The sequence below is a fragment of the Pleurodeles waltl genome, chromosome 1_1 (assembly GCF_031143425.1).
Source record: "Pleurodeles waltl isolate 20211129_DDA chromosome 1_1, aPleWal1.hap1.20221129, whole genome shotgun sequence".
NCBI lineage: Eukaryota > Metazoa > Chordata > Amphibia > Caudata > Salamandridae > Pleurodeles > Pleurodeles waltl.
Window position 1 is genome coordinate 446,808,104 of NC_090436.1, and position 25,252 is coordinate 446,833,355.

Genomic DNA, 25,252 nt, shown 5'->3' on the forward strand with positions numbered 1-25,252 from the left:
CAATTTTGAAAATGGGGGCATGCTGCCCCTATCCCTGGGCCGATTTCAGCCCTGGGGACCCCATCCCTCAGGGCCTGGCAGTATATTCAAGGAGTGGGGGGCACACGGCCTCCCTCCCCACACCAATTTAGGACCTGGGGACCCTATCCCAGGCACAATATTAACTAGGGCATGCACCTCCCCCTCCTTGGGCCAAATTTCAGCCCGGGGACCTCAACTTCCAGAGCTCAGCTCAAAAGGTGTGTGCCCAGGTGCCAACCTAAGACACCGAGCAAACTGTCAATTGAGGGCTGTGGGGGGAGCCGATATGCACCAGACAGCTCCCTGCATACAGTGGAAGCCGGCATTGCTCACACTCATAAGGAGTGAGCAAATAATGCTGCTCCCAGCGGGTGGGAGCAATATTTAGAACTGTTTCCTTGCCCACAGTGATGCAGGCAGGAAAACGGATCTTAAGTCCACTCCTAGTGGGTGGGAGCATTTTTTGAAGCTCCCGCCAGCTGAGAGAGGGCTTGGTGTTTGCTCCTGCTTGACGTGAGATTTAAAAATGAGCCCCCAAAACTAGAGCAAACACAGGTTTCCCTGCTTGTGCTGCTGTGAGCAGGGAAACTGCTATGACGGGGGATTGGGCACCCTGAGACAAGCTGCTGAGCCCGCCTTGGTGGACCTTAAGAGGTTCAGGAAGGGGTGCCATGCAGCCCCCCTCCCTTTTATAAACACATCCCGTGGGGTAAGCTCTCCAGGGCTTTTAGTGAATAAATGTGGCCCAACTGCCAGGCTTTTTCTTTTAGCCCAAGAGAGCCTAGTGGGATTGTAGCATTTTTTGACCCATTTTCTTTTTTGGCTCCAGGGGGAATCCCGCTGGATCCTCCCACCCTCCATGAGGCCTAGGGGGTCAGGGTATCCCTACCTTGCCCATAATTAACATTTTTTTTTAATTTTATTTTTTTAAGAACTTCAGGACAGAGTCCTGTAATGGCTGGCAGCAACATTTTTCTTGCAGGAGTGACTCGCACAGAAGGGAAATAAAGCTTCCTGGGCCAATCAGAATGCTAAAAAAAATAGAATTTAAAAAAGAAAAAAACCAACAAAACACACATACCCATTCCCGACGCAGACGCTGCGCTCCTCTCCTCTTTGTCTGGTGTCCCAGAAGTCCCTGTGACACCAGCAGAGGCTCCCCATGAACATCTGGCACTGCTTTCATGCTACACTTAGCATGAAAGCAAGCAGCATCAGAATTGGTCTGAGTGGCTTGGACTGCTGCTCAGACACAACCCTGGGATCTGTGCAGTTTCTGTTCAACGCAGCCGGGTTGGAGAAACCTAAGTGTGCATGTGTGTTTGGCCGGCCTGAGACGACCAGCCAAACACACATGCGCACTTAGGTGTACTCTCTCCTCCTCCACCTCCCCTCTCCTCCCCTCCCCTCCCCTCTCCCCCCTCCCGTGGCCCACCCCCACCCCTCTCTTAACACATTGCTGGCTGAGCCAGCAGCAGAAAGATAAAATGATAATTAAATATAATTTTATCTTTCAGCTCTTGGCTTAGTCAGAGGGGCAATGCTCCTTTGTCATTGTGAAGGAGCCACCCCTGCCTGTTCAGATGGCTCTTTGAAATAGAGGCGTTCATGGCATGGAATTCAGTACAATTAAATGGTGACAAAACACAAGTTATTCTCGTTGGCACCAAAATTAAAGCCAGAAATGTGCCACCCTCTTAGTCCTTTTCTTTCTTCCTTTGTCACAGCCCCTCCATAAAAAGTGAAGAACGTTTATTTTTTTGGGTTGATACTTTGTCAGTGAAGGTGCAGGTTAACCACAAAGCCAAAGCCAATATGTCCCAACTTCTATGCCTCTGGAAACAATTGCTCCTAAAATTCAAACCCCTCCATTATCGGATACCTACTGGGCCTTAGCTGTCAATATTACAACAGGTATCAGTAGATGGTCTTGCTGCCAAACCATGGGATGGGGACCAATATCCTTACTTGCCCATTGCACCCTTGTTGCACCAATGGATCACAGGTTAACTCCCATTTAACTTCTATTTAGAGTATTGCTCAGGGGCCATTGCAGGATTTCTAAGGGGATCTTGACATATCTCCAGAGGGCTCAAATATAGAGGTGCATCTAGCCTTGAAGTTCAGGAAGAAACATCATGCTGCCATCAGAAGATGCATTCACTGGCTGCTGAGAAGACCAACATTCATATCTGATGTTCAAGTATCCTACACAAAAGTTAACTGTAAGCACCTTGCTACCTGTGTATTATTGCCTCATATTATGTCTCTGCGATAAGCCTGTGATAGGCGGTTTGAAATCTTTTTACCGCATCCCTCCTAAAACTTTTCAGGTTGATCAATGCACAAGGGCTCTTAGTGCCTAATTTTGAAATTTTACTTTTCTTAATGTTCGAGTGGCTACAAATGTGCTTAATTATAGGTTCCAGTGTAATCATTCTTTTTCTGAACCCCTTCACTATTCCCAGGAAAAATTCATATGCACACCAGCAGCTTTACTGTACTAGTGTACTTCCTAAATGTTTGTTTACCTTCCATGTCGTACTGTGCTACGCCCATACCTTGGAATACCTCAGCACCCAGAACTAGTTGCAGCACATGTTCTCATGAAGACCTGACCGTATATAGATGAATATGTCTGCCATGTGTGCAGTACAAGATCTATGCATGCATATTATTATACACACACCAAGGTTGAGGTATTAAGTGTCAGATCACTGTAGCAGGCTGCATTCTAGCACTGGCTTAATACAATTTGTCAGTGCTCTTTTCTTAAATTTATGACCAGGAGGACCCTATAAGGAAAACCTCCGTCTTGTTTGGCTCCTTCCTTATAAATTGTGGCAAAGCTTTTGAGCATCAAACCTAGATTATTGGCATTGCTTCACACATTACGCACAGATAACTGTTCCTAGATGGCGAACAACAGACAATTACAAAGTTACTTAAGCTGCGCTATATTTTAGCCGGAATTCTATGTCTCCCTCGGAGGTGAGGATTATATCAATCAATCAAAAAAATGTATAGAGCGCGTAAGGGTCTCAAGGCGCTGGTGGAGGGGGGTTGGGGGAGGTGATTACTGTTCGAACAGCCACGTCTTGAGGTTTTTTCTGAAGAGCAGGAGGTTCTGAGTCTTGCGGAAGTTGGTGGGGAGGGAGTTCCAGGCCTTGGGGGTGAGGTAGGAGAAGGATCTGCCTCCGGTGGTGGCGCGTTGGATGTGGGGGACTGTGGCGAGTGCGAGGTCGGCGGAGCGGAGGTGGCGAGTGGGAGTGTGGAAGTTAACTCTTTCGTTGAGGTAGGTTGGTCCTGTGTTGTGGAGGGATTTGTGTGCGGGGATGAGGATTTTTAAGGTGATCCTGCTGTCGATCGGAGGCCAGTGAAGGGATCTGAGGTGTGAGGAGATGTGTTCATGTCGTGGGAGGTCCAGGATGAGGCGGGCGGCTGCGTTCTGGATCCTCTGGAGTTTGTGTTTGAGTGTGGTGCTGGCGTAGAGGGCGTTTCCGTAGTCTAGCCTGCTGCTGATGAGTGCATGGGTGACGGTCTTTCTGGTCTCTACGGGAATCCATTTGAAGGTTTTTCGCAGTATGCGGAGGGTGTTGAAACAGGAGGAGGTGATGGCATTGATTTGCTGAGTCATGGAGAGGGAGCGGTCCAGGATGATGCTGAGGTTGCGTGCGTGGTTTGTGGGTGTTGGTGGGGGACCTAGGGCGGTGGGCCACCAGGAGTCATCCCATATGGTTTTGTTGGGGCCAAAGATGATGATTTCGGTTTTGTTGGAGTTGAGCTTGAGGTGGTTTGCTGTCATCCCTGTGGTGGTGTCAAGGAGTCCAGCGTGGATGATGGTTTTGGCCAACTTCCTTTGTCAATGATACAGCAGCCACATAAACATGTCACTAAAAACCTTATTTACCATAACCACGGGGAAAAATAAAGTTACAAACATGTCCACAACCAATCGGCCTACATGAGTGTTCGTAAAAGGTGCTGTCCCTCTTCTATTGCCCTCTTTTTTTTGCTGCTCACAGCCTGCGTCAGTTAAGCGCCGGGACTCCAGTCCCTTTTTGCACATTTCGTGTGAGACCATGACAGAGGAACTTCACCCTCACGGGAAGAAGCAACTGTTGATTGCTCTAAGGAGGGCTGTTCGTGCAGTTTCATCACCGACCATCGCATTGCGGTGGGCAATGCACGAGGCAAGTAATGATGCCAAAATCTTCAAGGCACACTCTGACCAAGGAGCAATGGCCTGAAAAGCCTTTACTCTTGGAGCTCGCTTGGAGGACATTATGAATGCAGCGGACTGGTCCTCGAAGTAGACCCTCAAGAGGTTCGATTTCAAACCAGTCTCCTCCATGACGGCTCTCATAATGGATACGCTTTAAACTGGCATAAACTTCACCTCCGGTCCCGACAGAATGAAACATTTTCTAGCCATCGTAACAGAAAGTTTCAATTCTATTAAGGACTTGGAGGCGAGGATTAGCACACCCTCTGATGAAGCATAACCCACCTAGGCTATGGAATCTGATTATGGATGTAATGTCTTTTCCATTTCAATGGTTAATAATATTATGGACGGATGGTCATACCGTTAAGGATTCATGATTTGCTTTTTGCTGTCGCTAGTTCTCTAATGAGGTATCTAGTGGTTAACGAGTGCTCTCTAATTTACAGGAATGGAGCCCTCCAAGCAGGAATGAAATCTTCCATGGTCGACTTTGTCGCAGGAAGAAAGAGAGCAACAGAAGAATGACAGCACCTTTTACGGACACTCACTGAGTGCGATTGGTTGTGGACTTGTTTGTAAGTTTATTTTTCTACTGTGGTTAGGGGAATGTAAGTTTTTGTTAACATGTTTATGTGGCTGCTGTGTTAATGAGCGAAAACAAAAATAGGCATAATCCTCGCCTCCGAGTCCTTCATAGGAAACCTTTCAATCTTTCTAGTTTGTATTTGCAAATTTTTTAAAGTAAACTAGAAAAGATTGTGTTTCCCAAGCTTCTAAGTCCTATTCGATGGAGATTAAAGTGGGGAAGGTGAGCCTTCCTGAACTGTGAAAAGGCTTGGCCAGATGTGTAACTTTCGGTTTATACCTGCCTGGTATCTACTTCTGTGCTGCTGACTTACTGCTTCTAATGCCAGTGGGGTGCATACTGCCTCTTCTTCCACATGGCAGGGAGGGCTGTACTTTACAGATGTAAATACAATACCTGTAGCTGCTTTCATTGTTCGGGAACCGTGGTTTCAAAACCTCGTTCTCAAAGGGACAATGTCATAGCACTGAATTATTTCATATAATTTGTGGATTTCTGCCAAAGGGATGTATTTCCAAGTTTGAGGTCCTTGCAACCACCTCATTAGTTTCTAGACATGACAGTACATTTAGATAATGACTTCGCCAAACCAGACGACTGAACCAAACTTTCTTTAATCATTATCTCTTCATGAAAGATAACTGAAACCTGGACATCCCAATTCCAGCCAGAGCCATTGTTAGCTGTACTGCTCAGACAGCAGCTTTGAAAGACTCTCGTTTCTACAGACCGAGGGCCAGATTCACAAAGTTAAACTTAGACCAAAAGTCTAAGTTTTCACCAAAAGTCTAAGTTTAGACTTAAAGTCTAAGTTTACTCATAGTAAAGTTAGACTTTTGGTCTAAGTTTAGAAGTTTGGTGTAAGTTTAGACCAAAAGTCTAAACTTGGACCAAAGGTCTATCTTTATTATCAGTAAAGACTTTAGGTCTAAGTTTACCTGTGTGAATCAGGCCCTGAATGTGCTTCAAGAAAGCAGAACTACAAAGGGTGCAGTCCAGTATGCACTAATATTGTTCATATAACCCGTTTGAAAAATGATGTCCGTGCAAAGTGCATCTAAAATTTAATGTATAAAATAGTCAACTGATAATGAGTGGTTCAATAAAACCATGTTATCGCTTAGGTGTCCTTTAAAAACCACTCAATCTGGGTTTATTTTGGTACCAGAACCCTGCAGTAGCATTATTAGACAAGACTGGGTTTTTTCATACCCCGGAAACAGTTCAAATGAAAGGTCATCGGATTTAGAAACCAGTTTGTTTTAAATTACATGGCGTCCCCCACCCCCCACAACCCAGCAGCAGCCACTGGAAATCAGCTTTAGCAAAAGAAACAATAATAATCCAAGGTTCTTATCATTTTGATTGTTAAAGGGGAAGGGCATAGGGGATGACTACGAAGAGGGGAGTGCACTGTGCACTCCTCATGTATGTTTGGCTGGCCATCTTGGGCCGGCCAATGATACACGTGCAGTAGGCTCTCTCCAGCACAGCAACACAGTTGCCAGGCTGGAGAGAGCCTGCACAGGCTCCCAGTCTGCCTGGGAGCGCTGCCGATCCCAACGCAGCTTTGAGCAGCATCAGGATTGGCCCCAGGGCAGGTTGGGAGCCTGTGCATGCATCCTGAAGTGACGAAGGAAAGAAGAGCGGCGCAGCACGGCAGAGGAGATAAGGTTTCATTTTTTAATTTTATTTATGAAATGGTAATTCTCCTATGCGCCGTCCCGCCCCTTCAGAGGGTAGCGAGCCGCGACTGCATTATAGTACATATAAAGCACTCTAACGCTTCTTGGTTTTGTGAAGAGCAGTGCAAGTGTTCTGTGAAGTGGAAATTTCAGAGACCAGGAAAGTCTTGTGTCCCTCATGTAACGTAAGAAGATCAGTGGTTGTCCTCATGGGAGATTCAAGGAGATCCAGAGAGTAGAATCAATTATAAACAAGCATGGCAAAGTCAATATATCTGGATTATTTTAGGTGTATATATTCTTCCTTTTAATGACTATATATTGATGTAACTTAGGTGCACAGCAGAAAACACATACCAAGTCATCCATATGAAACAAATACCCTAATGTGTGCACACACATGCACGGAGTCAGACACCACACATTTTTTTTTAAATTTGTTTTTATTGTTATCAACTACTTGCTGTTTTTACAAGTGTAATTCTTCTTACAGTAACGTATTGTCGTGATTATACATTTCTGCTAATTATACCATTTCCGGGCTTTGCGGTCCATGCAGTACGTTACGCATTTGGTTAGCCTTTACCATGCATTTACTTAACTTATCAACAGTTATTTCTTCGCCCAATTGAAACTTTATAATGGCATTCACATTTTCATTATCCTACGTTACTGTTGTATTCTGTGACCTGTTAACAGACTTAACTCAACTTCAAACTGTATATGAACTTTTAGGCCTATGTGGGAGGAACTGTTTAATTGCTGAATTACTAAAAAGGGAGATAGCTTGCCCGGGTATTGCTTGTCGTGTTTTATTGCCCTGCGTTCCGTCATTACCCTCCCTTATCCTTTTTATTATACCATCCCGCTCTCCCCCTCACACTCATACCGCATCCGGATCAAACTGATTCTTAGTAGTCATTCAGTCTTAGTTACAGTGAACTTCCCCTATGTTGGGATCTTCTGACCGTGTCCATTAGCTCATCCCACTCCCTCAGGCTCCATCGGACTCTTTGTTAAGTCTTCCCAGTTAGACACTAGGTTTTCCCACTCCGCCGCGATTGGGGTCTGAAGGACCCCCCTCGCCTCCTCAGCCCTAAGGACCTGAAGCTCTGCCCTGGACCACCTTGTGACATCGTTCCTCCATTCTGTTAGTGATGGGTGGGTTGGGGACTTCCATCCCTTCGTGATCAGTCTTTTAAATAGAGCCAGAGACAGGTCAAGGAAACGATTCCCAACCTTGCCCCACCTAATCCCGGTTCGAAGACCCAGTAGGCACAAATCAGGGGTTGGCCGGAGCTCCAAGCCGAATAACTTCGTGAGGGTAGCCATCATCTCGAACCAACCCACCTGGATTCTCAGGCATACCCACATCATGTGGTCAAAGTCAGCTTCCCCGCCCTCACATCTGGGGCATACCTTGGGAGCCCCCCCATATATGCGGTGCAACCGATGTGGGGTGAGGTAAGTTCTGTGTAAGTAATTGTATTGAATATATCTGAGCCTCGTGTTGCGTGAGATCGTTCTAGGATAAGCTAGAGCCCTGGCCCATTCCGACGCGGACAGGTCTCGCCCGGCTATCTTCTCCCATTTTTCTCTTAGGGAGTGCAGGGGGTCCACAGCTGACTCTATTTGGGCACGGTATATTTTTGTGATCATGTGAGGTTCCTCTCCTGCCGTCAACAAGAGGTGCAGCACCCCATGGATTGTGGGTTCTGCATTAATTGTACTCCAGTGCTCTCTTAGGGTGTGCATCAGCTTCCTGAAGAATAGGAATTGACCTTGCGGTACCCCTCCTACTACTAAGTCATCGAAGCTCTTCAGCAACCCCTCCTTGAATAGTTCCCCCACTGCCCCCAGCCCCGCTCCCACCCATGGCCCCAATCCTAGCCCCCCTCGCTCACTACCTCCAGTGGTAAAGCGGGAGAGTATGGCGGCCCGACCCGGTCCTTTTCACGCAACGCTTCCAGCATTTCAACGCCACGTTACACATTATGCTGTCACCTATGAGGGCGACCTTCCTACCCGCCATATTTGCCGCTATACGAGCTGTGTCTGTTATTCCTTGCGCTGTTGCCAGGTCTAGCTGTCCCCTGCCCGCCATCCAGCCGGCCACCCACTGGAGCTGAGATGCCAAATAATACGCCTCGAAGTCAGGGGCACCCAGTCCCCCCAGACGCGCCGGTCTACAGACGGTTGTTAGCGCCGTTCTCCTGCGACCCACATCCCATATCAACTCTCTAAGCAGTGCATTTAACTCTCAGAACCATGTAGGAGGGACCTGCACTGGCAGGTTCGCAAAGTAATAGAGTAGGCGTGGCAGCATGACCATTTTGGAGAGCGCCACTCTGGCCATTATTGATAGTTTCAATGACCTCCAGAACTCCACCGAGGTGCGCAGGGATCTAAGTGTCCTGCCGAGATTGCCGTCCCTAAGATCGCTCAGTTCGTGAAATATTTGTATGCCCAAATATTTAAAAGTCCGCGGGGCCCAGTTTACGTCCGCAGGGCACGAGTCCGGATGAGCGCAGCCTGCCAGAACAGGGAATACAAATGTTTTTCTCCTGTTAAGTCTGAGTCCAGATAGACTCCCGAATTCCTCCAGAATCCCCAGCGCCCACCCAACACCTCCCGCCCCGTCCCTCAGGTAAAGGAGTATATCGTCGGCATATAGAGAAACGATATGCTCAGCCGGACCCCAGATAATTCCCTTACCCACTCCTTCTCGCCGCAATTGTGCCGCCAGGGGCTCAATTGCCAGGGCAAACAACATCGGTGATAGGGGGCAGCCCTGCCTAGTTCCGCGGTATATTGGGATTGCACTGGAGATCGACTTTCCGGTCTTAACTCTAGCCAGGGGGGAAGCGTACAGTAGGTCCACCCACTTCACCCATTCCTCCCCTAGTCCCATTTTGAGCATCACCTTCCTTAAGTAATCCCACCTGATTGAGTCGAAGGCCTTCTCGAAGTCCACCGCCAACAAAACCCCAGCTGGCGGTCTCAAAGCCCTGGGCATATGCAGCACCGAGAAAACCCGTCTTAAATTCAACGAGGTGCTTCGGGCAGGAATAAAGCCATTCTGATCAGTATGCACTAGCTTGGTCATATGGGGCAGCAATCGAGCAGCCATGATCTTGCTAAGAATTTTGAAATCACTGTTTAGCATTGATAAAGGCCTAAACTCCGTCACCCGTGCTTCCCTGTCTTTAGTTTTGGGGAGAGGGACCACCACAACCTCCCGCAACGTTTGTGGCAGTTCACCCTGTCGCCGTGCCTCCGCGTACATCTCAGTCAGTTGGGGAGCCAGCAGTGACCTATATTTTTTGTAAAAGTCCATGGGGAGCCCGTCTGTTCCCGGAGTCTTCCCTGGCGCTAGCTGTGCTATGGCTTCGTTTACTTCCTCCACTGACACTGGGCCCCCCAGGGCCTCTTTATCCACTGCGTTCAGAGTTGGTAGCGGGATTTGCTGTAGGTACTCGTCAAAGGACTCTGTCCGCAGATCACTGGGTTTCCCGTACAACTGCATATAATATTCCCTGAATGCATTGTTTATTTGGGCCGGGCTGAGCTTGCGTGAACCCTCCCCATCTAGTACACATGTGATAGGCTCACCCTGCCCCCCGGAGCGGACCAACCACGCCAACATTCTCCCCGATCTACCCTCCTCCGCCTGCAGGGATGCTGTGTACTTTTGTCTATCATGGCATCTAAGCTGCTCTTCAATGCGGGAGTGTTCCCTGCGGGCTCGACTGTAATCCTCCTTCTCCTGCGCAGTTCTCCCCTGTCCCAACTCCCCTTCGTGTATGTCTTTCTCCAGAGCATTTAGCTCCCTTTCAAGTGTACGTCTAACCCCCGACGACTGCCCCAAGCAAAAGCCCCTCGTCACCACCTTAAGTGCCTCCCATTCCAGGGCCCTAGTGGGGGTGGACCCGTTGTTTGTCTCGATGTATTCTGTCAAATGACAGCGTAAGGCTTCTCTGTACGACTGGTCCTCAAGTGTTGAGGGGGACATCCTCCAAGACGGTATGGGGGGTCTGTCCTCCGGCACCCTCATCGTTATTAACAAGGGATTGTGGTCAGACAAGGTGCGGGCCAAGTATTCCGAGCGTGTCATGTTAATTAACAGGCCTGCAGTGCATACTACTCTATCGATTCTTGTATGTACCTGGTGAAGACCCGAGTAATAAGAATAATCTCTGTCAGTTGGGTGATGCACTCGCCAGACATCCGATAGCCCCCACCCGTCCAACCACTCCCCTACCCTTTTGGCTGTTTTTATTGCCGCAGTCCCCTGTATAGGAGGGGTAGACCTGTCCAGTTCAGTGTCTAGCACCGCATTAAAATCCCCACCTACTAATAGCTCTCCGGTGCATTGGCGTGTAAGGTGACTCGATAACCCTGACATGAAGGCTACCTGGTCTTGGTTAGGGGCATAGATGCAACTCAAGACTATCGGTACGCCATGCAGCCTCCCCTCCAGTATCACAAATCTACCCTCCTTGTCAATATTGGAAGAGATCGTCGTGAAGGGGACCCCCGCCCTGATCCATACCAATACACCTCTAGCGTAGGCAGAGTATTCCGTTGCGAATACCTGCCCCCTCCACCTACGTCTCAACTTCTCTCCCTCTCCAGGCGCCAGGTGAGTTTCCTGCAATAGAGCCACCTGTACACCCCTTCTCTTAAGATAGGAGAGTATCTTGTGCCTTTTAGCCGGAGTGCCCATCCCTCTAACATTCCAGGTCATGAGATTGTAATCTGCCATTGCCCATTTTCGGTTTGGTGGCTCTGTCCCGGCCCTCCCAAGCCTCGGAGCCTCCTCTCCCTTTATCTATAACTTTGTCACATTCCAATTCCAATTCCCACATTGCCTTATTAACTTTTAACTGTATGACCCAACTCCCAGTCCCCAGGGCGCCTCCGAACTTGTAGGTCGCCCAGCAAATTGTGCAACAGTGCAACTTGTTCAGTCTCTGATTAGCAGTACCCGCCATTATTGTCAAACGGCAGAGTACTGGTCTGGGGGGGTGGCCTTGCCCGGAGGGGCCGGTCGATCCCAATACGCGCCCTGTCTCCAGGGCCTTCCGTGTGTCCAGGCTAGCCAAGTTCGTCAGCTGTTTGCGGGGTTACTTTCGGGGCTCGGGTTGAATGATCCGCTTCACCTGCAGATGAAACCATCGTGTCGTCAGACTCGTTCCCGGATTCTTCCTGGGGTGACGCCTCTCCGCTCATGCGTGCCGCTGCCTCCAATGCCTCCTTCCTTCCTTTCTCTTTCTGTGTTTGGGTAGGTACCATACGTCTGCGGTTTCTGGGCTTCCTTCCCTTCAGCGCTCGGCGCGCCCCGTTCCCAAGCGCGACCCTTCCTGTGGACCCTCCTGCCCGGGAGCTGTGTGACTCTAGCCATTCCCAGGCTTCCTCAGGTGACTGAAGGAACGATGTCTTCCCTTCCAGAATCACTCTCAATCTGGCTGGGTAGAGTAGCGAATATTGGATTCCCTCCTCCCTTAGGGCTCTCTTGACTGCCAGAAACGAAGCTCGCTTGTTTTGTACCTCCAGAGTGTAATCCGGGAATAATGTCACCTCCCCGTTTCCGACTTTAAAAGGGCCCGATTCCCTGGTCCTCTGCAGGAGGGTGTCCCTGTCACTATAATGTAACAGTTTAGCTATCACGGCCCGAGGGGGCCTGCCCGGGGCCAGCGGCCTCGCCGGTACCCGATGCGCCCGCTCCAACGTGTAGAAGGGGGTCAGGCGCCCCGGAGCCACCGTCTCACCGAACCACTTCTCCAAAAATTCAACCATGTTCGTACCCTCGGTCCCCTCCGGGAGACCCACCACACGTACGTTATTCCTTCTGTTCCTCCCCTCTGCGTCTTCAACTCTCCTTTCGAGGCGCGTCACTCTGTCAACCAGGGAGGACACTTCAGCTGTCAGGTTTTCCTGCTTCGGTGCTATGTCCGCCAGGGCAGTTTCTGTTTCTTTGACTCTATCTACCAATTTGTGGTGTTCCGCTCTCAGCAAGCTCACCTCAACCGCAACCTGGCTGATCTCTCGCTGCAGCGTTGTTTTGGTGTCCTCTATCGCTCCAAGAATTTTATCTAGCGTGTCCTGGACCTTGACCTGTGTGTGGTCCTGCGCGCCCGACTCTTCGCACTCGGCCTGAGCCTTGGACTCCATATTTCTGGCCTTGGGGCGAGCCTTGGAGGGCATCAGCGCGGCCGCAGGCCCCGCCCCAGGGACCCCTGACAGCAGCCTCGGCGGTGTTTGTCTATCTTCTCCAAGACGTCACTCCCTCCCCTCCATGAGCCGCTGCCTTGCCCCAGGCTTTTCCTCAGCCGGGTCCCCGTACCCTTCAGGGTCCACTGTTTCTGAGTCTCTCCGTTGGGTGCTCCGCGCCTTTGCTCCCCTATTGCAGTCCAGACAAATGGGTCCCCCCGTCCCAGGGATCAGATCAGCCCCCCAGGGGCCCCACGTTGGTGTGGGTCCAGATCGTTCTTTTTCAACTTTTGCCCCAAACAGCCTACCAGTCCCACGCAGGCTCGTCAATGTCCACAGCAGTCCTCAAGGGACCGATTTTACTGCACGTTACGCCGCCATAGGGAATGTCAGGGCCCCGGGTTCCGTCTCCGTTCCAGTGACCTCTCCATGTGTTCCCTTATCACTCCGGCCTTTCGCTGCACTGGTCCCCGATAACTCTTCGCCGCTGGGCGCTCTTCGGCTGCACCGTCGCGATGGAGGAGAACTCCTCCGTTGTCCCCTGGGGTCCAATGACCAGACGCTTGATCACAGCCCCGGCCTGCAGCCCTACCCGGGTCTCAATCACCGCCTCGAGCAGGTCTCCGAGTCCACCCGGGGCCGCTTGCCTCCCGGGGCGCTGCCCCGCCGCACCCGTTCCGGTGCGGGAGCTCATGGGCTCTCAGGCCCCTCCAGCACCTGTGCCGCTATGAGGAGGGGACTCCATACTATCCCCCCTCGCGCCTCGCATTGCCCGCTCCTACCGCGGGATGGTGCCGCCGTCTTCCGCTGGAGCCGCCCGCTTCTGGGCACGCCGGCCGGTCAGCTCCGCCACCCGACACCCCCAATGGCCGCTGTAGGGGCCGCAGTCTCTCGCCCGGGTCGGCGCCCGTCTGCTCCCGGGGCCGCCCGCGTTCAGCCACTCCGTCCTGCAACGCCCCGACTGGGCGCGACTTCTCCCGCGGGCACGGCCGCCCCCTGCTCTCTCACCGTCTGATAAGGCCACGCCCAGGGCCCCGCACCTTCAAGTCCCGTCGCCTCCTTCCCTCTCCGGCGGGCCCGGCCACAGCCCAGCGCGAGGCCGCGGATGCAGTCGTGCGCCCAGGCCTCTCGTCCCCCGAGCCGTCCAGGAGGCCGATTTCGGCACCGGGCTCACTTCGCCGTCACCAGAGGGGCACTCTCTCGCCTAGCCCCCTCCTGTGAGTCTACCCCTCAGTCCGGACTTCTGTCGGCCCGGCAGAGGCGCTTTTTCGCTCAATTATTCACCGGCCCCTCCGGAGCTCGGAATTTAGGCGTGCGCCATCTCCGAGACCTTGGCCACGCCCCGAGTCAGACACCACACATATAAGCATATACAGGGACAAGTGGGTACTGGCTGGACCCATGGATGGAGTGACGGAAGTGTGGGTCTACGCAAGGAGGAACAGATGCTTAAATGTCTGTGCAGCATACTATTGTGGGTGGATCAGATGGATGAGTGGAGTCGCATAGCTGCATGAAAGTGTGCGTAGATGCATGAATGTTTGGTTGTGGGTTGATGAACGAATGTCTCGGAATTGGTCATATGTTCCTGGGTAATGAACGACTGATAGTCTCAGTTTTTACTCTCTGTGCGTGTCTCACCACAAGAGTACTTTCTGTGCAGTTATCTGGCAAATGTAGTCTACTTTTTGTTCAGGTCTCAATGTCTGCACAAGCACTCTGTACATTTCTCTCTGTCAGTGTCTTAGCACTTCTCTTGCTGCATGTCTACTGTGGGTATGTCTCACAACAGTATCTTCATCGGTATTCTCCAGTATTTTCTTCTCAATTCTATCAAGAAGTTATTAATGATGAAACAAGGAACTAGGCCAGGCTGACAGACTTGCCTGAAGATTCCATATCGCAGTCACATTATTAAAATTATAAAGAAGGATTTGAATGCAGTGAATAGGTAGGAGAGTTCAGATTCCCACTAACTAAGTACAGTTGGCATCAGTAGTACATATACAGAATTACATCAGTTATGCCAAGATATTTAATGAAAAATAGAATTACACAAATATCATAGCTAATTTTACACATTGGATTATAAAAACTATTTCAAATGTTATCATGGGTGTTGCCTTGAGCTGAGCCATCAAATAAATATAACAGCCTGTGTCAATTTGGCGGTCATTTGTGTCAACAGAAAAATACTACTTTTCTTGCTCGGTACAAACAAAAGCAAGAACACAGTGACACGTTCCATGAGCCACAGATGTCCACACTTGCTAACAAGCAGCACCATCTCTATGATGCTGCTGTCTGGGCCTGCAGACTGTCCATGAACTGACTGCCCCAAGGATTAAATGCAGCCCTAGGGTGCCTTCTAGCCTCTAAATGGAAGGGGATAGTCCCGACTGTCTCAGGTGACCTGAGAGAACTCTGTAACTCGTATAACCAGATCAAGTCACTTACAACTATGTAATTCCCTCATCAGACTTCACCAGTGCATCATTACATTGGCACTGTGGCCATTTCACCCCCGAGATGCTGCTGGTGGCACGCAGGCAAAGGGTAAGGGAATTTCCTAATTTAAGATGGTTGTTGAGGTAGGACATTGACACAGAGGCCATCTTAGAACAGGGGATCCCCCCAAAATTGGCCATCTGGACAGTACATAAGAGAAGCGCACAAAGGAGAGTGAATCCAGAGAGAAGTCTTTATCACAAGCAGCAATTAACCCTTTGTGGCTCCATGATGGTGCCTCTAAGGGGAGCCAGGATGCTTCATGAAGAGGTGCAGAAGCAAGAAGGTGCTTTTGCTGCTGAGGTGCCTGAATAAGGTATGTCTTAGGAGATCACCAATGAAAACAGAAAAAAAACGCCTGCCAATGAATGAATGGTTACGACCCAAAGCACCTCTTTATATATTGTATCTGTATGTTGTGTTAACATGAGATCCAGTCAACGATTACAGTCATTTTCAAATGATAAAACTCCTCTAGTGTGACATCAATTCAATATTGTCAAGGACAGATCATAGCCCTAAAGCATGCTTCTGACTTTTGGTCATAGGGTATCAAGATGACTTTGGAACATCTAACTAGGGTAATCTAGAGGATGTGATTTGTTCAGCAAAATTGCACTGCAAATTTATGTTCACATGAAAAGTTGAGAATGTCTATGGCTATCAAACTGTAAGAAACCATTTTATTCTCAAATACAAATCCTTCCATGCAAGATTACACTCATCATCTGAGTTTCATTCACAAGTGCATGATTATTTTTGCACCGAAATTAAGAAGCTTTGATAAACCTTGCAGAAATAGTAGCTGCTGTCTCCATCCATGCCATGATCTGCCCACCAAATGTGTTTCCTTGATGGTTCCCATGTGGAGGGAGAACTAGTTCAATGCTCTGCACATGGGTGCGGTCTGTTGAAATGACTCCTTTTTCGGTACAGCCAGTAGCATCTGAAATAGAAAAGATAAAGGTTGCTTCTTTAAAATGGGGCTTTTGTGACACAATAAATATAAATGGGGGCCATTCATACAGTCTGCCACACGCTAAATATATATTTTGCCTGAAATAGGTCTGGCATTGACTTCCAGCTTTTTGGCATTGCCAGCACTTGGTTTGTTATATAATGGTATTTGCAACACTTTCTTGTTGGGAAAGCTACTGGTCCTCGTAAATCTTTAAAAAAAAAACAACAAAAAAAACACAAGGACTAAAATAAAAAATATTTTTGGTCTTTAGAAGCACACACTGCCGTAGAAATTCTTCGCATTGGAGGAAATTACTTTGTGTGTCGATCTGCTCCTTCTGAGAGGGCAGAATGACGTCACCGTCACTCACAGTGAAGTTAATCAATGGCTGAAGTTGCCAGACACCCACTTCCCCATGCTGTGTGTTATAGTGGGCAGAAAAAAATGTGTTCCAAACTTATGGATGAAGATGGCTGGCTGACAGCCCTTAATTAAATATACTATGCATATAGTTTTAGTAAACTGTAAAGGTCTTGGTTAACACCAGACCTAAAAAGAGAAAAGGCAAAGATATCCAACCATCATCATATGAAATGTTAGGGATGAGATATAATAGACTAGGTCAGCCTCTCCAACTGGTGAATCATTAAAGATTTAGAAGGCCTAAATTACTCCCCACACCTGAGTAATAAAAAACATTTCTCAACATTGAAACATCATGGAGCCGCAGTAGTCTTAACCCAGGCAAATGATCAGCCTAATCAGAGAGTCTATTCAGAAGGGCCCGATTACTCATGCCATGGGTGTGGCAAAATGGAATCAATAAATTTTGTGAATAAGCACCGCTTGGACGTCACAATATTGTTAGCTAAAATATTATTTGACAGAAATATCGTGTCCTAAATATGGTTTACAAAAAGGTACGAGAGTCATCTTGAATATTATCGAAATGGCGACCATTAACTATGTTATTACTTCATCTCCATCCAACCATACTTCATGATTCATGAACAGTACAATCCATTAGGAACATGCCGCTTATTCCCTGTCATGTTCTTCAATGATTTACTGGTTGGATCTAGTCTTTTGGGCTAACACCCATACTGGTGGCACTCAAGACTACAGAGTTGTTATTGAAGACTCAATACTACTGTTTGCTGTTCTCTGAAAGCCTTTTGGCATAACTTTACTCTCTTTTCACTTCTCATGAGAAGTTTGGAAACAGAAGAAAGTTAATTAACTGCTCAAGACATTACCAAATAAGCACCCCCTCTACTCATATAAAATAAAAACTCACAACAGATTGGCATTCCTGCCTGAAGTAAATTTACTAAATGTTTGCGATGTGCCTAACTATCTGCAGGAGCACAAAAGTGGCAAAAGTTTGAGAGTGACATACACCTATAATACCTTCTACTGGAAGTGAAGGAAGAATCACAAACAGTTATTTCCTGTGGTATTTTATGGGATAAAGTACTCCCTACTGTACTTTAGCTGGATATTCCAACTAACCGAGGGGTTCCATGAGGATACTGAGGAACGAGGCCAAAAGTCGTGTTCCTTTTTAGGGTTATGGAACTCCAAGGTGACTTGAAATATCCTTTTGTACACAGTGGGTAATTTCTTCCTTACAATATATGGTCACAGCATCACCTTCCTCGCAAACCACTTAAATCTTTGGTATGTAGCTTCTTCATATGAAGGAGAGAATATGTTTGCAAACATGACGAATAAAAATATTCTCTAGTTCAAAATTAAACACAATGTTGTTAGATATTTGTTGCAAGAAGATCACAATCCGTTTAATACAAGTCAAATTTTTTATTTTGAAGGTGCAGTAGTTCGTAAATTGTAGAAAGATTGTAACTTTTCTATTAATCTAGGGAATGCAAAAATAAAAGCTTTAGAAGTTGCTGGGAGAAATATTGGCAGCCTCCAGTAACGGTAACATTTAAATCAATATCATAACATTTTCAACACAGTGTTTTGTTACAATTTTATTAGTGTTCTTCTCTTACATTTTTGTTACTGCATTTGACCGCATAGGTCTTTGCTAACGAAGTGGTACAAAATATACACACATAGCCAAAATAAAGGAACTGAAAATATAATAGGAAAACAAATGTCAGCATGTGGGAATCAGAGGAGATCTGGAAAAAAAACAGAAGAATTGCTGTGAGGGTGGGCTGTGAAATCTGTGGACTCTCAGAGCACGGATCTGGAATCACTAGTGGGTTATTTAACATGTCCAGGAGGGTTCTCGCAGTCCCAGCTCATCATCATCACGCTTGATTGTAAGACACTGTCCATCATTAATGGTGAACCCGTACCCAGGCAACATCCCTTTTACATAAAGATACACCAGGTGGCCATTTTACACAATGGGCCCTGGGGGCGCAACAGGCTTTTGGGCCCGCTTTGTGTGCCCCTAGGGCCCAAAGGTATTACAGAGGGAGCTGCAGACGTTCGTCCCCTTGTGCGTCTCCTTCTCTAATACAGACAGTGCTGGTGCACATGTAGCACCGGCGTTATCCCAAGAAGGCATTCCCTCATTTGCATGATGGCATGGTCCTGTGCAAAAGAAGGAATCTATTTGCCTCTGCGACCATGCCGGTTTGTGGATGTCCCTAGGAGGCACCCTTTCAGCCTCTGGAGGGGGAAAAATGGGGTCCTATGCACACTTCGCCAGACCTTCCGCTGAAGGCAGATGCCGTCACTCACTTCACTTTCCTGTAAGAAGATATCTCTAACCTCTTCAAAGTGCAGTCGGCATGCTGCCTGCACTGAGAAACTTGGAGCGGCTTTAAAGCAGCCGCTCAGTATTTCACTTGAATATGCTACCCCGAGGGCAGCGTGAGTTCACAGCTGCCCTGGGGGCCACGCGTTCTTCTTAATACAGCACACTGTCCCGGTCTGCACCTGGTGCACCTTTTGAAGATGGCAAAGGCTTGAATCCCTTTTTGCTTTTGAGATTATGAATACATACATATATAATCCTGCATCAAACCAGGGGAATCTGGCAAAATCACTTCTGCTATTTCGGCCTTTTTTGCAGCCTTCATGTTGTGGACTTTTGCAGTTGGCCTCAAAAACAATAAACTATCAATATTTATAGGAGTGACTTTCTCTCGGTGAGCCTGTTACAACTTGATGGTGTGACCGATTTGGATTTAATTATTTTTCCAGTGTTCCACTGCGTTTGCGAGCAAATTCTGTAACAATTCCTTGTTTTTTGGAACAGAACTGAATCAGCAGACTATACCAGGATTGCTGTTTTGGTCTGCACAGTTTGTGAGAGGGTCTTCAAGGTAAGATGTTCGTTCATTCACAAATAAATTGAACAGCAGAAGTGGAGCCATGAGGCATCCCTCCCTCATTCCACTCAGGGTCGCGATTTCCTTGGATAGTGCTTCATATGATCCATACTGTCCTTGCATTCTGGGGTTAGTGTAAAGTGTGTAACTGTGTGTGAATTCGTTGATGCCTTCTTTAACGTAGACCACACTTTCTCCTTGTATATCAGGTTTAAAGCAAAGGAATAAGCTATGAAGACTGATAGATCTCTTTTCTTCTCGATCGTAACTATGACCCGTGGAGTCTGTAAGCTCACTCACTGTTGACAAGCCTCCTTGGAACTGCGTTATCTGCTCTCCTTTCACTAAGATTGGTACATTGTACAAGATTACTTTGGTGTAAATTTCCATCTCACAGTCTCTTTCTGCAAATAGAGTCATTTCGATAAAGAAATTGACTGATTCACTGCTGAGTACACAAAACACATGATAAATCAGCCTAACAGACCATGAGGGGTCGGTCAGGAACATTAGGTCAGATAAACAAAAAAACACAATAACAGGCTCACAGAATACCCCTACATGCAATATGCGAAGCTCAACTGCATTTGAAACGCCTCCACCTCTCCGACACTTGCACTGACTAGAAGATGAATGAATGAATGGATGGAAAGTTGCCTGAGAAGCCTTCAGCATGAGCCCAAGTGGACCAAGACCTCTCGCGCTGAGGCCTTTTCTAGGTCAGTGAGGTTCTCTTTCTCCCCAGTAAAGGATGGCATAGGCGGTCTAGAGATGGTCCAGCTCTCCTCTCCTCTTTTCTTTTTCCCCTTGGTATCTGTGGGTTCACAGTTTTTCAACGCTAGCAGAAATACAGATGAGGCCAGTCGTTATTCAAAGAAGCATGATATGTGGATATTTACGGCACAGCTGAATCTAACATCTGCAGGAAATCTACCATGTGGGTGCATTAAATGCAATCCTAACCTTAACTGAACTGTAGGAAATGTAATCTTCCAGGGAAGGCTCTAGGAGCAGCCATTGTGAACATAGTCATTTAAAAATAGGCAGTTGCCAGGGCGCCACCTGGTCAACATTGCTCTCGTCAACCCTTTTAACAGGGATGTGCCAAACCAGATTTTGGGCAATACCCAGAGAGTCAACATTAAACATATTCGTAAAGGCTTTCCCACTAGAATTGCAAAACTAGCTTTACCAGTTACAAGAAGGGAGGTGGGGACTAACTCTGCAGTAAGGGTGTTAAAGTTACAGAAGCATAAAATATTTCAGGTAACCGTCTTTCTCCATATGTAAACATCTTTCCATGAAAGAAAAAGAAGGAAACGGTGCACATGTATCATTCTTTCTAAACACGGCAATTGTTTTTCAATAGACGTTCTGTGGGATTATAGCAAAGGGAAAAGGGAGCATGTCTGGAAATAAATCGGGTAGATTTCGGAGCATAATCCTTGGAATTTTCTTAATTTTAAGGAATGCATAAATCCACGATACATCTGCAAAATGTATTTGGGATCTCCCCCGCCAGGCTAGGGAAGCTGTGCATTCATTCGGGCTGGAGCTCAATACTCCTTCTCTGACTTCACCTCAGACCTGTCTGTCCAACCCTATCTCAGTCTCTTGGTCATGAGCACAGATGCTTCTGGAAGGTGAGGAATAGCCAGAACAACTATGGGTCAGCAGATATCCCGGTGCAAAGACTTGTTATATATTAAAAAAAAAAGAAAATCATCAATCTTTCCTCCCAATTGTAAGTAACTATTTAGGCTCTACTAACCTTTGGGCATGTCAATATCTTCCAGTAAATTCTTGAAGGCATCTTCGTGATCTAGCCGAATTCGCCTACGTTCTGCGGCAAGGTTGTATTCCAGATAGTCCTGTGCTGACTGAAGACAGACTGGTTTCAACTTAACCTAAAAAAATAAAATAAAAATTAGCTGAAAATACGGTTCCCCTGTTGTATCATATGTGTAATGAAAAAGTAATGAAAGTGCAGTATAAAAGAACTTGCACATTGCAGCAACAAAACCAGAATATCTACAAATGTATGGAAGGTGCTAATCCTGGTAATCAGTGTAAAATTTATTATGAAGGAAATTATGTATCGATGTAGGCATTATTTGAAGGTTAGGGTGCATGAATACTCTCTGTTGACAATACTTCCTCTAATTTTAAGAGGCATTACTTGGCTTGAAATTTTACAAGTAGATATTAAGCAGAGCAAGTAAATCACACAAATATGCAAATACAAACATGGCATGCACCAGACTGGGTATCATCAGCCTAAATCCTCAACAGGACACATGAAACTCCCCTTTACACAACTTTACATATAGAACACATAAATATGCACAATTAAAAAATACCATATATATATAATAAGCTTTGTAAATCATTTAATAAGAACATGCCAGTCAACTAGTTATATGCTAGCTTGTGTTCCGAGTTGCAAGCACTGCCTTTATGGATTTACACATACAAATTGTACAGGATTGTTCAGTGTTAGTATTTTTACATCTGGTTACAGAAAACCTTAACACTCTCTCACAGCTAATGAGTCCACAAGAACCTTAAAGGAACTCTGCCGCTGAATGAAGCATATAAGTCCTTTAATTAGTCTCTGCAATCTGTTTGGATTTAATATTGCACTAGTTTTGCGGCAACAACAAAAAAAGCCCATCTGCAGTGGGGATCATATTAGGTTCTTGAATAGGACCTGTAATCAACGCTACACCCATTTGGGGGTTTGACCCTGTGCCTGGCCATAACATGCTGAAGGTCAGAAACACTAAAGGTTGACAATATTTTAGCATACAAAGGAGGCCTATATAAAGTAGCATTTTGGCATATGTAAAGCAGTACACCCATAGAACACTTTTACATACTCTTACATGCCTCTGTGAACTGGAACCGAAACATCTAAAATTGGAATAAAATGGGGAATGGAGGGAATATTCATATTCTATTAGTACAAATTGAATTGACTATGCTTTCTTTGCACATCTACTAACAGAGGTGGGCGTTTCAGGTTTTACTCCTAAAGGCAAGTACGAGTAAATAAACGAGAGCACTCTTGTTGTTCTCCTTTCCAACTCATAAATGGGATAGTGAACAAATCCCATTTTCTATTGAACTGTAAAGAGAACTCCCTGGCACGAGCTGGGATTTCTTGTGGTGCTTAAATGTGGAGGGTGCCTTTTGGGATGGTGATGTTTCCTGTATAGTGAATGGGTGTGTACTCTCCAAGGTTAGTCTACCCAACTGTATGTGAAACTGGTATCACAGCCTTTAGTTTGACCCTATCATTCTGCTAATCTAGCATTTGCGCAGAGGCCCAGGGCTGGATCTGATAACGAGAGGTCCACAACATATTCTGTGACCTGGAAGGGTGCACAAGGATTACCCTCATAACTAAGACTGTAAAACTAAGATCCATACCTCAGGTAAATGTATGTATGTATTTTTGTAGAACAAGTGTGACCAAATATGCACGGAGCACTGTACAGGCTCAAAGGCCAGAATACAGTCAACAAGGGATAAGAGAGGTTGCTAGTTATTTAATTGCGACAACACTGCAATATAGTACTCTTTAAAGAGTGTGTCATCAACTCCTTCCTAAAGTGGAGCAGCATTGAGGTACCCTTAAGATACAGGGAAGTGGTCCCAGATGATAGGTGCATAGATAAATCACAAAGCAGTGGTAGCATAGTAACATACCCAGTTTATGTGACCCATTAGTGCCACAAGATCTTTTCCTCTGTGTGGCCCACTGACCCCCCACCTCCCTCATGGGACTATCCATAGCTATGTGACACCAGATCCTTGCACGGACATTCAGTGTGCATGCCAAGTGTGTTTATGTGCAGCGTGTGACACATATGTTTGTAGGGATCTGTGTGCGGTGGAAATGTGAGTACTGGGACCAGCAGGGTGCATTTGGGATGTCCCCTGATTTCACAAATCACAAAATGGAGAGTGGCTACAGCTTTCTTACTCATTGCTAGTGTATGGACTGTATTGCTGTGGTTAGAGGAGTAGAGACTCCGACACTGAAGTGAAGGAGGATGGAGACAGTCCTTCCCTTAGAAATTCAACAAAGATTTTGTTAGCAAAATGCTGTTGATTAGTTCTTTTTGAGCACTACATGCAGTAGATAGGAGTAAGGGGTGGGACTACAGATTTTGTCGTTCAAGGTGAGGAGAGAAAAGAGTCTGTGCCAGATTACTTCTTCAAGAAAGTCAGCCAGGTGCAGAGGTTGCACTCTTCACTTGTTGCAGATACTCTGCTTGAAGCCAGCATCATTGGTACCGCCTGTGAGAGCCATTACCTTGCACAAAGGCGGTGTCTGAGGAGCAGCCAGAAAATCATATTTGGAAGAGAACCAACCCACACCAATTCAAAACCTTAGACAGTGGATTCACATCCCCAGTCTGTAAAATGGTCATAAAATTGGGATCCACACCACTCCACACTGTCCCATTTTCAAGTTCCTCATGACCAAGGATGGGAGTACTCAAAGGACTGCTGTGTGACTAGGCCTTGGTCTGTATGATAGCGAGTCTTCTAAGGTGAGTGGACCTCACCTGATGTCTGTATTTTCTGCTGGAGGAGCAAAGGGTCTGCCTAAAACCTAGAAGCCATCAGGAGTGCTGAGACAGGGAAGGATATATGTGGTCCTGCAGGAGAAAGGATTATTAGAGAAAGAAGCCACTATGTTTCAGGTATGGGGAAATTGAGACAGCAAGTGAAACCAGTCGTGACCTGGTGTGGAGCATGTCTCCCCTAAACATCTCTGGACACGAAACGCATCAAGCATTCTATGAAAACAAGATATCGAGAATGATCAGATTTCCACCATAACTGGTGCTGTCACTGCCGACATCAAATTCAAAGGAATTTGTTCAATGCAAGGTGAATACCCTGATCGGCCCAAAGGCAGAAAGTACAGAAATCATCAAGGAGGTTGAGTTTGGACCATAGGCCATACCTGTAGTACCATGGTATTGTAAGCACCTGGGGAAGACGAGAGCTGTTGAGGGAGCTGTTGTACTGAAACCCTCAAGTCTTCAAGTTTGAAGTGAGGCCACTGTTGCAGAGCCTACAGCTCAGAAACTGGTGTTGCAGAAATAAGGACTGCTGCACTCAGCTCTCCTCCATTTGCCAGGACTGCAACTCCAAGATGCAGAGGCAGGACTTGAGAAAGTTGGAGTGAAGTTTGCAGCTTTATTAAGCCTTTTTATAAACAACCTCCAGAAACAAAAAGCGAACTGGCATGAGGGGTCAGACAGACCAGCAAACAAACATTTCTTTAAGGTAAACAGAAAGGACCAATCAAATATATATTTTCACCCACCCGATGCTAAACTTAGAAGGTAGCGATAACTGGCCCCCATCTACGGGATTACATATAAAAACAATGGTTCGAGACTATATGTTTGAAAATTAGATTCCCCAAATGACAGATAACGTGTGTTGATGAAAAGCAGTTGGAATTTCTGGTGCAATTTCAGCTCCCAACGGACTTGCTTGCAAGTAGTTATTAGGACTGATGCGTTAACGCAGATTTATTAAATGAAGCTATTAATGATTATTCAGGTATCCAGAGTGTTGAAATTGCATAGTAAATTTAATAGCATAGGGAAAAGGCTGAATGTATGCATTTGAAGGTGCGCCCACCAGTGTGCCCATCAGTGTTCACGAAGTGTACTCATTATTGGCTTATTAATATGAAATGATGAACTG

The 25,252-nt window shown here is 46.7% G+C and overlaps 1 protein-coding gene across 3 annotated transcripts in view; it reads right to left on the reverse strand.

Annotated features, from left to right (window-relative positions):
* Positions 1-25,252, reverse strand: part of ACOT12 (acyl-CoA thioesterase 12) — a 363,604-nt gene that overhangs the window by 185,844 nt on the left and 152,508 nt on the right. For all 3 annotated transcript variants that reach the window (XM_069224604.1, XM_069224589.1, XM_069224598.1), the window contains exons 5-6: positions 21,288-21,423; positions 16,031-16,187 (exon numbers count right to left, since the gene is read on the reverse strand). In XM_069224604.1, coding sequence (XP_069080705.1) covers positions 16,031-16,187; positions 21,288-21,423 — 293 coding nt within the window. The remainder of the gene's footprint in view (positions 1-16,030; positions 16,188-21,287; positions 21,424-25,252) is intronic.